The 17,301-nt window shown below is 48.8% G+C and overlaps 1 protein-coding gene across 1 annotated transcript; it reads right to left on the bottom strand.

The window, feature by feature from the left end:
• Positions 1-494: 494 nt before the first annotated feature.
• LOC123169451 (probable carboxylesterase 15) lies at positions 495-1,857 on the bottom strand. Its single transcript, XM_044587332.1, has one exon. It carries the CDS (start codon positions 1,800-1,802, stop codon positions 792-794), a length of 1,011 nt encoding a protein of 336 aa, XP_044443267.1. The 5' UTR covers positions 1,803-1,857; the 3' UTR covers positions 495-791.
• Between the last annotated feature and the right edge of the window lie 15,444 nt (positions 1,858-17,301).

Below are 17,301 nucleotides of genomic sequence, written 5' to 3' on the forward strand. Positions count from 1 at the left end.
CGCTTTCCTTCATGAAGGTGTTGCTTGGTACGCGAGGCTTCGAAGTGCTTGGCGTGCGGTGGTACTTCTCCGGATGGTGCAACGGATGTCGGCCATCTTCGCTTAGTTGAGCTGCCGGCGTCAGCATTTGTTTGGTTTTTCTTTCTCTTCCTTTTCTTTTGGGCTTGTTTGTGCTACGGCCCCAGCAAGCTGGTTGTATCGGTTGCTTGTTGCGTTATAATCTAAAGCAGGGGAGACCCTTTTTCGTCATAAAGGAGATCGGTCATTGGAACATACCTATTTTGTCTGTTTAAGAAAATGACAAAAAATCTGTGCTTTATGATTTAAATATATTCTAATTTTATCTATATTTTTTGCATGAAGATTTGTGCCACATGGATGACTTATATGTTACAAAATATTTGGCCTGTTGCAATCGCATGGGTATGTATGTAGTGAGAAATAAAAGATCCTTCCTCCCACTTTTATTGATTTTAAAAAAATTGTGAAATTGATGACCTTATTCGACTGCGGAGTTTCTAGAGCACCGCTTGAGATTTTTTTTTTGGTTGCAATAACCAACTTTTTTTTGGGATGCAATAACCCATTTTAATGGTGTGGTACCAATCAAACGAGAATCTGTAACGCAAACCACGACAAAGGCAATGTGACAAATCGTTGCCATTATTGTGGGCATGAGACAAGAGGAGGACATACAAAATGTAGACGACACGACGCAGAGATGATAACCTCCACGATTCAAAAAAAAAAGTGACAAACCTCCACGCACGACAGCCACTCGATCAGTCTTCTCAGCAGGCTGCTTCCGTCTCCGTGGCCATGAACCGCCTGATGACCCGGACGAGCTCGCCGGTGGCTGCTGACATCGGCTTCACCCCGAAGAACGCGTGCTCCTCGCCGGTGAACACGACGAGCTCGATGCCATCGTTTTCCTTACCCCGAGCCGCCCTCAGCCGCTCCGCGTACTCCACGTTCTTGTCCCTCAGCAGGTCGCCCTCCGCGGCCACGACGAGCACGCGGCCGACGTCCAACGTCTCAAGGCTTGGGCTTTCCGGCCCGAACGGGTTCACCAGCGGGTGGTCCTTGTTCGCTCCGGCGGGCAGGAAGAGGCGGCAGTATCTGTCGAAGGTTTCCCTAGTCAGGAACGCCGTCGGCGGTGAGTCAAGCTCGGACTGCGTCGGCTGCTCTGAGCAGAATGCCGGCATGAGCAGGATGTACCCCTCGATCCTCATCGGGTCCAGCCCTGCCCTGCCGAACCGGAGGGCAAGGTGGTGCGCGATGTTGCCACCGGCAGACTCGCCGGAGACGAACACCTTGCGTGGGTTGGCCGCGTCGGCGAGCCACGGGTCGGAAGCGAGCTGGTTCTGTAGCCAGAGGAGGGCCGCGGCGGCGTCCTCGTGGGCAGCGGGGAGGCGGTGCTCAGGGGCTAGGCGGTAGTCGAAGGAGAGTACAACGGCGGGGAGCTCGGCGGCGAGGCGGAGGCAGCCGGCGTGGAAGTTGGGCCACGTGCAGGAGCCAATGCAGAAGCCCCCGCCGTGGAAGTAGACGAGCACGGGGAGCTTCTTGCCCTCCTCTCTGGCGTTCGTCGTCGGCTTGTACATGCGAAGGCCGAGGCCGAGGCCGGCGTCGTACACGGCGTCCTGCCACTCGACGCGGCCGTGGTCGTTATATGCGACGTTGCCGTCGACAGGGAAGGGCAAGGCCGCAGAGCGCACGACTGTACCGTCGCTGAGAAGCTGCAGCACCCCGCGGCAGTCCTCGACGACGTAGGGCTGTGCGGTCGGATCCGCCGAGAACGCCATTGTTAAAAGAACTATCGAGTGAATGTGAAGCGTGCAACCTTCGGTCTCAGGGCGCACCTATATATTCAGTTTGGAGCCATACATCGTGTTAGGCAATATGCATCTACAGCCGGGCTCCCCTTCCCCGGTAAGAAAAACTTGACCCGGCCTCTTGGGCCCCAAATCGGTCTTATACCCAACTCAAGCTAAATCTCACATGGGTATGAGACGTCTTGATGTATCCATCACGTTGGACCGGCCCACTGACCCATCCAAACCCCACAAATATCTTCCCTAGACGAACCCTAGACCCTGGTCAGAGCACGTCATCCACTCTACTCTCCACTTTGCGTCTCTTCCCCTTCCTGTCCCTTTCGATTCTCATCCCATGTCGAGCTCCACCAGCATTGTGTCTGATGACGGATCCGGCTTCCAATGAACCCGTTGATTTGTGAGTCCTTGCTGCGCAAGATGGAGGCATAGGGCGACGAGAAGCTCGCCGTACACACATCATGTTGCACTAGTAGCGCTGAATAGGGGCGGAAGCGGAAGCACTGGCTCCACGCCGTCCCTCGCCGTCCCGTGATGCAGTGCGGACGACTGTGTCGGCCCATCGCATCCGCGCAGCTCCAAGCACTCCATGTCCCTCCCGGTCGGCTGCCCCCCGTGCCTCTCTCCAAGCCCTCCTCTACCTGCTCCTACAGTCCTACTAGCCTCCCTGACCACTGATGGATCCTCGTGCTCGCGTTGACATCGCCACGGATGCGGATGCCCGAATCTGAGGCGCGCGCCGCAAGCAGCGAGAGGCAGCAAGAGAGGGAGAGGGCAGCGGCGACACCGAAAGCAATGTCCTCCAGCCGGTCCCGCATGCGCACGCCGGTCGATCCGAACGACCAGCTCCTTGTAGTGGTCCTCCATCGCTCGCTCACCACGGCAAAGACCAACGCACAACATCTCCACCGCAAGAATGGCAAGGCACTCTGACTCGCCATCGAGCAGTCGGAGCGCGAGGAGATGGAGGATGCGACAGCCAATGCCAAGGCCGTCCCGCTGGCGAAGAAGGAGGCATGTGTGGCCCGTCAGATCGTCAACATCATCTCCTCGAACGACGACTCCGACGTCTCCGATGAGGATGACTGCACCCCTCGCGTCATCGACACATGCACGAAGGGGTACAACCACACCGGCAACCCTAAGGGGAAGGGGTCAGCGAGGATGCGGCCTGGCTGTAGGATGCTATATATGGCCGGTTTGTGGCCTACCCGCTGTTCATGTGGTGTACTAACAAATCCAACGTCGATCTGGCGTGACATTGGCTTCCTTTTGGTCGATGATGCCTAATCTGCGACTAGGTTGGTCTCCACCAAGGTTTTGGTTACTAAGAGAGTCCTGGACTAAAGGGTCCTCGGGCGTCCGGCCTGTTGGACATGGGCCGGACTAATGGGCTGTGAAGATACAAGACCGAAGACTCTCTCCCGTGTCCGGATGAGACTCTCCTTGCGTGGAAGGCAAGCTTGGCGACCAAATATGAAGATTCCTTTCTCTGTAACCGACTTTATGTAATCCTAGATCCCTCCGGTGTCTATATAAACCGAAGGGCTAGATCTGTAGAGGAGAACGATCATAATCATAGTCATACAGGCTAGACTTCTAGGGTTTTAGCCATTACGATCTCGTGGTAGATCAACTCTTGTAATACTCATATTCATCAAAATCAATCAAGCAGGAAGTAGGGTATTACCACCATAGAGAGGGCCCGAACCTGGGTAAACATTGTGTCCCCTGTCTCTGTTGGGTAACGTAGTAATTTCAAAAAAATTCCTACGAACACGCAAGATCATGGTGATGCATAGCAACGAGAGGGGAGAGTGTTGTCCACGTACCCTCGTAGACCGACAGCGGAAGCGTTATTACAACGCGGTTGATGTAGTCCTACGTCTTCACGATCCGACCGATCAAGTACCGAGCGCACGACACCTCCGAGTTCTGCACACGTTCAGCTTGATGACGTCCCTCGAACTCCGATCCAGCCGAGTGTTGAGGGAGAGTTTCGTCAGCACGACGGCGTGGTGACGATGATGATGTTCCACCGACGCAGGGCTTCGCCTAAGCTCCGCAACGGTATTATCTAGGTGTAATCTGGTGGAGGGGGGCACCGCACACGGCTAAAATATCGTATATCAAGTGTGTATAGAGGTGCCCCCCTGCCCCCGTATATAAAGGAGCAAGGGGGAGGCCGGCTGCCCTAGGCGCGCCAAGGAGAGGGGGGGAGTCCTCCTCCTAGTAGGAGTAGGACTCCCCTTTCCTAGTCCAACTAGGAAAAGAGGGGGGGAAAGAGAGGGAGAGGGGGAGGGAAAGAGGGGTTGCGCCCCCTCTCCTAGTCCAACTAGGATTCCTCATGGGAGGGGGCGCGCCACCTCCTGGCTGCTGCCCTCTCTCTCCCCTCAAGGCCCACTAAGGCCCAATACTTCCCCGGGGGGTTCCGGTAACCCTCCGGCACTCCGGTTTAATCCGAAACTTCTCCGGAACACTTCTGGTGTCCGAATATAGTCGTCCAATATATCAATATTTAAGTCTCGACCATTTCGAGACTCCTCGTCATGTCCGTGATCACATCCGAGACTCCGAACAACCTTCGGTACATCAAAACATATAAACTCATAATGAAACTGTCATCGTAGCGTTAAGCGTGCGGACCCTACGGGTTCGAGAACTATGTAGACATGACCGAGACACCTCTCTGGTCAATAACCAATAGCGGAATCTGGATGCTCATATTGGTTCCCACATTTTCTACGAAGATCTTTATCGGTCAAATCGCATAACAACATACGTTGTTCCCTTTGTCATCGGTATGTTACTTGCCCGAGATTCGATCGTCGGTATCTCGATACCTAGTTCAATCTCGTTACCGGCAAGTCTCTTTACTCGTTCTGTAATACATCATCCCGCAACTAACTCATTAGTTACAATGCTTGCAAGGCTTATAGTGATGTGCATTACCGAGTGGGCCCAGAGATACCTCTCCGACAATCGGAGTGACAAATCCTAATCTCGAAATACGCCAACCCAACAAGTACCTTTGGAGACACCTGTAGAGCACCTTTATAATCACCCAGTTACGTTGTGTCGTTTGGTAGCACACAAAGTGTTCCTCCGGTAAACTGGAGTTGCATAATCTCATAGTCACAGGAACATGTATAAGTCATGAAGAAAGCAATAGCAGCATACTAAACAATCGAGTGCTAAGCTAACGGAATGGGTCAAGTCAATCACGTCATTCTCCCAATGAGGTGATCCCGTTAATCAAATGACAACTCATGTCTATGGCTAGGAAACATAACCATCTTTGATTAACGAGCTAGTCAAGTAGAGGCATACTAGTGACACTCTGTTTGTCTATGTATTCACACATGTATTATGTTTCCGGTTAATACAATTCTAGCATGAATAATAAACATTTATCATGATATAAGGAAATAAATAATACTTTATTATTGCCTCTAGGGCATATTTCCTTCAGTCTCCCACTTGCACTAGAGTCAATAATCTAGATTACACAGTAATGATTCTTACACCCATGGAGTCTTGGTGCTGATCATGTTTTGCTCGTGGAAGAGGCTTAGTCAGCGGGTCTGCAACATTCAGATCCGTATGTATCTTGCAAATTTCTATGTCTCCCACCTGGACTAAATCCCGGATGGAATTGAAGCGTCTTTTGATGTGCTTGGTTCTCTTGTGAAATCTGGATTCCTTTGCTAAGGCAATTGCACCAGTATTGTCACAAAAGATTTTCATTGGTCCCGATGCACTAGGTATGACACCTAGATCGGATATGAACTCCTTCATCCAGACTCCTTCATTTGCTGCTTCCGAAGCAGCTATGTATTCCGCTTCACACGTAGATCCCGCCACGACACTTTGTTTAGAACTGCACCAACTGACAGCTCCACCGTTCAACGTAAATACGTATCCGGGTTGCGATTTAGAATCGTCCGGATCAGTGTCAAAGCTTGCATCAACGTAACCACTTACGATGAGCTCTTTGTCACCTCCATAAACGAGAAACATATCCTTAGTCCTTTTCAGATATTTCAGGATGTTCTTGACCGCTGTCCAGTGATCCACTCCTGGATTACTTTGGTACCTCCCTGCTAAACTTATAGCAAGGCACACATCAGGTCTGGTACACAGCATTGCATACATGATAGAGCCTATGGCTGAAGCATAGGGAACATCTTTCATTTTCTCTCTATCTTCTGCAGTGGTCGGGCATTGAGTCTTACTCAATCTCATACCTTGTAGTACAGGCAAGAACCCCTTCTTTGCTTGATCCATTTTGAACTTCTTCAAAACTTTGTCAAGGTATGTGCTTTGTGAAAGTCCTATTAAGCGTTTTGATCTATCTCTATAGATCTTAATGCCTAATATATATGCAGCTTCACCGAGGTCTTTCATTGAAAAACTCTTATTCAAGTATCCCTTTATGCTATCCAGAAATTCTATATCATTTCCAATCAGTAATATGTCATCCACATATAATATCAGAAATGCTACTGAGCTCCCACTCACTTTCTTGTAAATACAGGCTTCTCCAAAAGTCTGTATAAAACCAAATGCTTTGATCACACTATCAAAGCGTTTATTCCAACTCCGAGAGGCTTGCACCAGTCCATAAATGGATCGCTGGAGCTTGCACACTTTGTTAGCTCCCTTTGGATCGACAAAACCTTCCGGTTGCATCATATACAACTCTTCTTCCAGAAATCCATTCAGGAATGCAGTTTTGACATCCATTTGCCAAATTTCATAATCATAAAAAGCGGCAATTGCTAACATGATTCAGACAGACTTAAGCATCGCTACGGGTGAGAAGGTCTCACCGTAGTCAATTCCTTGAACTTGTCGAAAACCTTTCGCAACAAGTCGAGCTTTATAGACAGTAACATTACCGTCAGCGTCAGTCTTCTTCTTGAAGATCCATTTATTTTCAATTGCTTGCCGATCAATGGGCAAGTCAACCAAAGTCCATACTTTGTTCTCATACATGGATCCCATCTCGGATTTCATGGCCTCAAGCCGGAATCTGGGCTCACCATCGCTTCTTCATAGTTCGTAGGTTCGTCATGGTCTAGTAACATAACCTCCAGAATAGGATTACCGTACCACTCTAGTGCGGATCTTAATCTGGTTGATCTACGAGATTCGGTAAAAACTTGATCTAAAGTTTCATGATCATTATCATTAACTTCCCCACTAATTGGTGTAGGTGTCGCAGAAACTGATTTCTGTGATGATCTACTTTCCAATAAGGGAGCAGGTACAGTTACCTCATCAAGTTCTACTTTCCTCCCACTCACTTCTTTCGAGAGAAACTCCTTCTCTAGAAAGGATCCATTCTTAGCAACGAATATCTTGCCTTCGGATCTGTGATAGAAGGTGTACCCAATAGTCTCCTTTGGGTATCCTATGAAGACACATTTCTCCGATTTGGGTTCGAGCTTATCAGGTTGAAGTTTCTTCACATAAGCATCGCAACCCCAAACTTTAAGATACGACAACTTTGGTTTCTTGCCAAACCATAGTTCATAAGGTGTCGTTTCAACGGATTTTGATGGTGCCCTATTTAGAGTGAATGCAGCCGTCTCTAAAGCATAACCCCAAAACGATAGCGGTAAATCAGTAAGAGACATCATAGATCGCACCATATCAAGTAAAGTACGATTATGACGTTTGGACACACCATTACGCTGTGGTGTTCCGGGTGGCGTGAGTTGCGAAACTATTCCGCATTGTTTCAAATGTAGGCCAAACTCGTAGCTCAAATATTCTCCTCCACGATCAGATCGTAGGAATTTTATTTTCTTGTTACGATGATTTTCAACTTCACTCTGAAATTCTTTGAACTTTTTAAATGTTTCAGACTTATGTTTCATTAAGTAGATATACCCATATCTGCTCAAATCATCTGTGAAGGTGAGAAAATAACGATATCCGCCACGAGCCTCAATATTCATCGGACCACATACATCTGTATGTATGATTTCCAACAAATATGTTGCTCTCTCCATAGTTCCGGAGAACGGTGTTTTGTCATCTTGCCCATGAGGCACGGTTCGCAAGTACCAAGTGATTCATAATCAAGTGATTCCAAAAGTCCATCAGCATGGAGTTTCTTCATGCGCTTTACACCGATATGACCTAAACGGCAGTGCCACAAATAAGTTGCACTGTCATTATCAACTCTGCATCTTTTGGCTTCGACATTATGAATATGTGTGTCACTACTATCGAGATTCATTAAAAATAGACCACTCTTCAAGGGTGCGTGACCATAAAAGATATTACTCATATAAATAGAACAACCATTATTCTCTGATTTAAATGAATAACCGTCTCGCATTAAACAAGATCCAGATATAATGTTCATACTCAACGCTGGCACCAAATAACAATTATTTAGGTATAATATTAATCCCGAAGGTAGATGTAGAGGTAGCGTGCCGACCGTGATCACATCGACTTTGGAACCGTTTCCCACGCGCATCGTCACCTCATCCTTAGCCAATCTTCGCTTAATCCGTAGCCCCTGTTTCGAGTTGCAAATATTAGCAACAGAACCAGTATCAAATACCCAGGTGCTACTATGAGCATTGGTAAGGTACACATCAATAACATGTATATCACATATACCTTTGTTAACCTTGCCATCCTTCTTATCCGCCAAATACTTGGGGCGGTTCCGCTTCCAGTGACCAGTTTGCTTGCAGTAGAAGCACTCAGTTTCAGGCTTAGGTCCAGACTTGGGTTTCTTCTCCTGAACAGCAACTTGCTTGCTGTTCTTCTTGAAGTTCCCCTTCTTCTTCCCTTTGCCCTTTTTCTTGAAACTAGTGGTTTTACTGACCATCAACACTTGATGCTCCTTTTTGATTTCTACCTCCGCTGCCTTTAGCATTGCGAAGAGCTCGGGAATAGTCTTATTCATCCCTTGCATGTTATAGTTCATCACGAAGCTCTTGTAGCTTGGTGGCAGTGATTGAAGAATTTTGTCAATGACGCAATCATCCGGAAGATTAACTCCCAGTTGAATCAAGTGATTGTTATACCCAGACATTCTGAGTATATGCTCACTGACAGAACTATTCTCTTCCATCTTGCAGCTGTAGAACTTATTGGAGACTTCATATCTCTCAATCCGGGCATTTGCTTGAAATATTAACTTCAACTCCTGGAACATCTCGTATGCTCCATGACGTTCTAAACGTCGTTGAAGACCCGGTTCTAAGCCGTAAAGCATGGCACACTGAACTATCGAGTAGTCATCAGCTTTGCTCTGCCAGACGTTCATAACTTCTGGTGTTGCTCTTGCAGGAGGCCTGGCACCTAGCGGTGCTTCCAGGACGTAATTCTTCTGTGCAGCAATGAGGATAATCCTCAAGTTACGGACCCAGTCCGTGTAATTGCTACCATCATCTTTCAACTTAGCTTTCTCAAGGAACGCATTAAAATTCAACGGAACAACAGCACGGGCCATTTATCTACAATTAACATAGACAAGCAAGATACTATCAGCTACTAAGTTCATGATAAATTTAAGTTCAATTAATCATATTACTTAAGAACTCCCACTTAGATAGATATCCCTCTAATCATCTAAGTGGTTACGTGATCCAAATCAACTAAACCATGTCCGATCATCACGTGAGATGGAGTAGTTTCAATGGTGAACATCACTATGTTGATCATATCTACTATATGATTCACGCTTGACCTTTTGGTCTCCGTGTTCCCAGGCCATATATGCATATGCTAGGCTCGTCAAGTTTAACCTGAGTATTCCGCGTGTGCAACTGTTTTGCACCCGTTGTATTTCAACGTAGATCCTATCACACCCGATCATCACGTGGTGTCTCAGCACGAAGAACATTCGCAACGGTGCATACTCAGGGAGAACACTTTTATCTTGAAATTTTAGTGAGAGATCATCTTATAATGCTACCATCAATCAAAGCAAGATAAGATGCATAAAGGATTAACATCACATGCAATCAATATAAGTGATATGATATGGCCATCATCATCTTGTGCTTGTGATCTCCATCTTCGAAGCACCGTGCTCGTGATCTCTATCTCCGAAGCACCGTCATGATCACCATCGTCACCGGCGCGACACCTTGATCTCCATCGTAGTATCGTTGTCGTCTCGCCAACTTATTGCTTTTACGACTATCGCTACCGCTTAGTGATAAAGTAAAACTATTACATGGCGATTGCATTTCATACAATAAAGCGACAACCATATGGCTCCTGCCAGTTGCCGATAACTCGGTTACAAAACATGATCATCTCATACAACAAATTATATCACATCATGTCTTGACCATATCACATCACAACATGCCCTGCAAAAACAAGTTAGACGTCCTCTACTTTGTTGTTGCAAGTTTTACGTGGCTGCTACGGGCTTAGCAAGAACCGTTCTTACCTACGCATCAAAACCACAACGATAGTTTGTCAAGTTGGTGCTGTTTTAACCTTCGCAAGGACCGGGCGTAGCCACACTCGGTTCAACTAAAGTGAGAGAGACAGACACCCGCCAGTCACCTTTAAGCAACGAGTGCTCATAACGGTGAAACCAGTCTCGCGTAAGCGTACGCGTAATGTCGGTCCGGGCCGCTTCATCTCACAATACCGCTGAACCAAAGTATGACATGCTGGTAAGCAGTATGACTTATATCGCCCACAACTCACTTGTGTTCTACTCGTGCATAGCATCAACGCATAAAACCTGGCTCTGATACCACTGTTGGGTAACATAGTAATTTCAAAAAAATTCCTACGAACACGCAAGATCATGGTGATGCATAGCAACGAGAGGGGAGAGTGTTGTCCACGTACCCTCGTAGACCGACAGCGGAAGCGTTATTACAACGCGGTTGATGTAGTCGTACGTCTTCACGATCCGACCGATCAAGTACCGAACGCACGACACCTCCGAGTTCTGCACACGTTCAGCTCGATGACGTCCCTCGAACTCCGATCCAGCCGAGTGTTGAGGGAGAGTTTCGTCAGCACGACGGCGTGGTGACGATGATGATGTTCCACGACGCAGGGCTTCGCCTAAGCTCCGCAACGGTATTATCGAGGTGTAATCTGGTGGAGGGGGGCACCGCACACGGCTAAAATATCGTATATCAAGTGTGTATAGAGGTGCCCCCTGCCCCCATATATAAAGGAGCAAGGGGGAGGCCGGCTGCCCTAGGCGCGCCAAGGAGAGGGGGGGAGTCCTCCTCCTAGTAGGAGTAGGACTCCCCTTTCCTAGTCCAACTAGGAAAAGAGGGGGGGAAGGAAAGAGAGGGAGAGGGAGAGGGAAAGAGGGGCTGCGCCCCCCTCTCCTAGTCCAACTAGGATTCCTCATGGGAGGAGGCGCGCCACCTCCTGGCTGCTGCCCTCTCTCTCCCCTCAAGGCCCACTAAGGCCCAATACTTCCCCGGGGGGTTCCGGTAACCCTCCGGCACTCCGGTTTAATCCGAAACTTCTCCGGAACACTTACGGTGTCCGAATATAGTCGTCCAATATATCAATCTTTATGTCTCGACCATTTCGAGACTCCTCGTCATGTCCGTGATCACATCCGGGACTCCGAACAACCTTCGGTACATCAAAACATATAAACTCATAATGAAACTGTCATCGTAGCGTTAAGCGTGCGGACCCTACGGGCTCGAGAACTATGTAGACATGACCGAGACACCTCTCCGGTCAATAACCAATAGCGGAACCTGGATGCTCATATTGGTTCCCACATATTCTACGAAGATCTTTATCGGTCAAACCGCATAACAACATACGTTGTTCCCTTTGTCATCGGTATGTTACTTGCCCGAGATTCGATCGTCGGTATCTCGATACCTAGTTCAATCTCGTTACCGGCAAGTCTCTTTACTCGTTCTGTAATACATCATTCCGCAACTAACTCATTAGTTACAATGCTTGCAAGGCTTATAGTGATGTGCATTACCGAGTGGGCCCAGAGATACCTCTCCGACAATCGGAGTGACAAATCCTAATCTCGAAATACGCCAACCCAACAAGTACCTTTGGAGACACATGTAGAGCACCTTTATAATCACCCAGTTACGTTGTGACATTTGGTAGCACACAAAGTGTTCCTCCGGTAAACAGGAGTTGCATAATCTCATAGTCACAGGAACATGTATAAGTCATGAAGAAAGCAATAGCAGCATACTAAACGATCGAGTGCTAAGCTAACGGAATGGGTCAAGTCAATCACGTCATTCTCCCAATGAGGTGATCCCGTTAATCAAATGACAACTCATGTCTATGGCTAGGAAACATAACAATCTTTGATTAACGAGCTAGTCAAGTAGAGGCATACTAGTGACACTCTGTTTGTCTACGTATTCACACATGTATTATGTTTCCGGTTAATACAATTCTAGCATGAATAATAAACATTTATCATGATATAAGGAAATAAATAATACTTTATTATTGCCTCTAGGGCATATTTCCTTCAGTCTCCTGTTACCATCGACCTTAGACGCATTGTTCGGGACCCCCTACCCGAGATCTGCCGGTTTTGACACCGACATTGGTGCTTTCATTGAGAGTTCCACTGTGCCGTCCTCAAAAGGTTTGATGGCCCCTTCAATCATCTACAATAATGTTGTCCAAGGAGAAGTTTTCCTTCTCGGGCAGATCTTTTTGTTCGGCGGCTTCGCATTGCGGGCCAACTCGCTTGGCCATCTGGAGCAGATCGATAGCTACGCCCCTGGCCGTCAGGTCAGATTCGGGAGCTTGAACTACATCGCGGATATCCGCGGAGACTTGATCTTCGACGGATTCGAGACCACGACAGCCGCTCCCCACGATGAACATGACTTAAATCTGTCATCGGACCATACCCAGGAGATAGCACCTGTAACTGCTCTGGCCTTAGATCCGGAGAAGATCGCGCCATCCGAAGACGGGAGGCTCAACCCCGCCACGGATGCCGCAGTCTCAGCGGCGTCAGAGCCGCACACAGACCCAACCTCGAGTGGAATCTGTGTCACCGGAGCCTCGGACTCGTTTCCGGCTACAAGTTCCGAACCATGTGCGTCCACGTGCGTCGAGCTCGATCAGTCATCGATCGTTGAATTCAGCTTCGCGGACATTTTATGGCACTCGCCTTTGGGCGACGTGTTAAACTCGTTAAAAGCACTATCCTTAGCATGGGGCTCACAGCCGAATTATATCCGGTTCGAACTGGAGGCTGATGACGGACAATTTCGCTTCCCACCCACCGCCCACTTCATAGCCACTGTCGAGGACTTAACCGATATGCTCGATTATGGCTCCGAAGACATCGACGGTATGGACGACGATGCCGGAGAAGAAGAGGCCCAAAACCTGCCATTTACCGGACGTTGGACGGCCACTTCCTCGTATGACGTATACATGGTGGATGCACCAAAAGAGAATAGCGGCGATGACAAGGAAGATCCAGTTGAGGATAAACCTCCTGAGATACAACCAAAGCGCCGGCGTCAGCGGCGCCGCTCTAAATCACGCCGCAGCAAAGACAGCAACACCGGCACAAGAGAAGATAACACTCTGGACGGTGCCGAAGACAATGAAGACCCCGTTGAGGCAACTTCCGAACAGGACGAACGGGAAGACGAGCAAGTTAGCCTTGATGAACAGGCCATACACGAAGACTCGGAAGATAGTAACTATCTTCCGCTCTCCGAGGAGGAGGTGAGCCTTGGCAACGAGGATTTTATTGTGCCTGAGGAACCTCTCGAGCAGGAGTGCTTTAAGCGTCGGCTAATAGCCACTGCAAGGAGCCTGAAAAAGAAGCAGCAGCAGCTTCAAGCTGATCAAGACCTACTCAACGATAGATGGACCGATATCCCGGCGGCCGAAGAATACGGCCTCAAGCGCCCAGCCAAAAGTTACCCGAAGTGTAAATTGCTACCTCAGTTCGATGATGAGGCGCTGGAGCCCGTACCATCATCGTGCAATGCGGCTGACCGACCACCACGTGGTCGGGACAAAGCAGCAACTCGAGCCGAACACCAGCGCGCTCCACCTCACCGTAAAGGCAGAGATAAGACAGCTCGGGGACATACCTATGATCTGCGGCAGGGCTTGGACAGTAGAGCAGGTCAGAATAGATCGATCTATGGATCACGGGGATGCACCCGATATGCGACAACGGCTATCTAGCCAGACGCAACAATCATACTCATGCCCGGGCCGAGAACCGCAGACGGACTCCATACGAGCTACGTCGCGACGTCGCCCGATACAGAGGCACCGCACACCCCCTTTGCTTCACTGACGAGGTAATGGATCACGAATTCCCAGAAGGGTTTAAACCCGTAAACATCGAATCATATGATGGGACAATAGACCCCGCGGTATGGATCGAGGATTTTCTTCTCCATATTCATATGGCCCGCGGTGATGATCTCCACGCCATCAAATACCTCCCACTAAAACTCAAAGGACCAGCTCGGTACTGGTTGAACAGTCTGCCCGAAAACTCCATTGGCAGCTGGGAAGACTTGGAAGAAGCCTTCCTTGACAACTTCCAAGGAACATATGTCCGACCACCAGATGCAGATGACTTAAGTCAATAGTCCAACAGCCCGGAGAGTCAGCCAGGAAATTCTGGACTAGGTTCTTAACTAAAAAGAACCAGATCGTCGACTGTCCGGATGCCGAAGCCCTAGCGGCCTTTAAGCATAGCATCCGCGACGAATGGCTCGCCCGACATCTCGGGCAGGAAAAGCCGAAGTCCATGGCAGCCCTTACGGCACTTATGACCCGCTTTTGTGCGGGCGAAGATAGTTGGCTAGCCCGTTGCAATAATAATGCAGGCGAACCTGACACCTCCGAAGCCAAGGATAGCAACGGCAAGCCCCGACGCAACAGACAGAAGCGTCGAAACAATGGCAACAATACCGATGACACGGCGGTCAACGCCGGATTTAGTGGCTCCAAGTCCGGTCAGCGGAAGAAGCCATACAATAGGAACAATTCAGGCCCATCCAGCTTGGACCGCATACTCGATCGCCCATGCCAGATACACGGCACTCCCGACAAAACAGCCAATCACACCAACAGAGACTGTTGGGTTTTCAAACAGGCCGGCAAGTTCAATGCCGAGAACAAGGAGAAGGGGTCGCAAAGCAAGGACGATGACGAGGAGCCCCTGCCACCGAACACAGGGGGACAGAAGAAGTTTCCCCCAAGTTAAAACAGTGAACATGATATACGCTACCCATATCCCCAAGAGGGAGCGCAAGCGCGCACTCCGGGACGTCTACACGATGGAGCTAGTCGCCCCAAAGTTCAACCCATGGTCGTCCTGTCCGATCACTTTCGATCGCAGGGACCATCCGACCAGTATCCGTCATGGCGGTTCAGCCGCACTGGTCCTCGACCCAATCATTGATGGATTCCATCTTACGCGAGTCCTCATGGACGGTGGTAGCAGCCTGAACCTGCTCTATCAGGATACAGTGCGCAAAATGGGCATTAATCCCTCTCGGATTAAGCCCACAAAGACTACCTTTAAAGGAGTCATACCAGGTGTAGAGGCCCGTTGTACGGGCTCAATCACACTAGAGGTTGTCATCGGATCTCCGGACAACTTCCGAAGTGAAGAGGTGATCTTCGATATCGTCCCCTTCCGCAGCGGCTATCACGCACTGCTCGGACGAACCGCATTTGCTTGATTCAATGCGGTGCCACACTATGCTTATCTGAAGCTCAAGATGCCCGGACCACGCGGTGTCATAACAGTTAATGGAAATACGGAGCGCTCCCTCCGTACTAGGGATGGCAACAGGGCCCCATACCCGCCAAACCCGTGGGAATTTCATCTATTAGGGGGTGGGGATGGGCGAAAAACATCCCCATGGGAATATTTACCAAACTAATTTATTCCCCATAGGGTACAATGGGGATGGGGATGATATCCTATTCCCCAGACCCAATACCCATCGGGGACCCGGTTAGTAACTGTGACACTGCAGTCAACCATAAAATATTCACAAACAAACTTGCGAAAACAAAAAAAGCTCTGAAAAAAGCCTTAACCCTATCTCACATCCTCACCTCAGCTGCCACCATGACCAAGAAGTCAATACGAGCTAGATCGGCATTAGCAGGACAAGGACAACACCATGTATGTATGTTGATTATAGGGTGTCATATTATGTATATGAGTATTTGTTTATGGGGATGGGGACCCTAATGGGCCCCCGTTCCCCAGTGGGGCATGGGTCTGATGAAATTTCATCCCCAGTCATGTAAACGGGGATGGGGATGGGATGATAGGGAATAGATGGGGATGGGGATGTTGTAGGTATCCCCATAGGGTATTGTCCCCATTTCCATCCCTACTCCGTACCGAGGAGCACACTGCGGCCCTAGCGGCAAAAGTACAAAGCGGCCTTTTCAAACAGAACCTTAATTTAGCGGCCAAGCTCCCGGACACTATCAAACGAGTCCGGACTACTCCACAGCAGGACAGTCCAGTTTGCCAAGAGCTGGACTAGAAATTCGGCCTCCGTCCCAGTCCTGACCAAACGGCGGCGTTCGTACCACGCGTACATAACTACGCACTCAAAATACCATGGGCATCGACGGAGGCATAACTAGTTTGTGATCCACAATACGGCTCGACCGCCCCTGAACACACATACTTTCACTATTTCTTTTTTATCCTTTTCAGGTTTCTTTTCCACAGGCCTTCCCCAATGGTCTGATCACCGGTCCTTTCGAAGGATAAATACACCAAGATGGCAAGAAGCACAGACGTATAGAGGAAATTTCTAGGTGGTCTCTTTAACGATCACTCTACCTGTTTTCAGGACCCACACGCAGCTCTCCCTTGGTTGTGGCATGTTAAATAGCCTGTTGCCTATTGCACTACTTGTACGAATGTGCTTTGACGTATTAATCATATTATAATGGAAACAGTTTGCGGCCCAAATTCTGCGGCTCTAGCTTACTACCCTTTCTTCCTTTCTTTTTTGATAACCTTATCAAATAGCACCCGTACACTTTGGTACGTTTTCAATCTGCCAGGGGCTTCATAGCGCCCCGCAAAACAGCAACAAAGTCCGAAACACTTCTTACAGTATAGTTCGGCACCCCGAATTTAGCACTATATGCATTGGCTCCGAATCATGTCTTTGGTCAATAGTTGGGTTGCCCGGCTCCTGTGCTTACTACCTTACGTTCCGTTATATCGGCTAGGGTAGTAAAGGGAGAACTACTGCGATTGTGCCCTGGTTTACCCGGATGAGCACCTTAGTAGAGAAAGCCGAAACTGACTGTCATGATGCGGCGAGAGCCGGTCAGCTCTTCGGAGGTCTCAAATCCTTAGAGATTTTTTCCGCATTACGCGAGGGATCGGTACTTACCCGATCAGGCGTTTACAGCATCCCAGTTCGAATACTAGGGGCTGCGCCTATATTTTTATCGTCAAACTCCTATG

Source organism: Triticum aestivum, chromosome 7D (assembly GCF_018294505.1).
Source record: "Triticum aestivum cultivar Chinese Spring chromosome 7D, IWGSC CS RefSeq v2.1, whole genome shotgun sequence".
NCBI lineage: Eukaryota > Viridiplantae > Streptophyta > Magnoliopsida > Poales > Poaceae > Triticum > Triticum aestivum.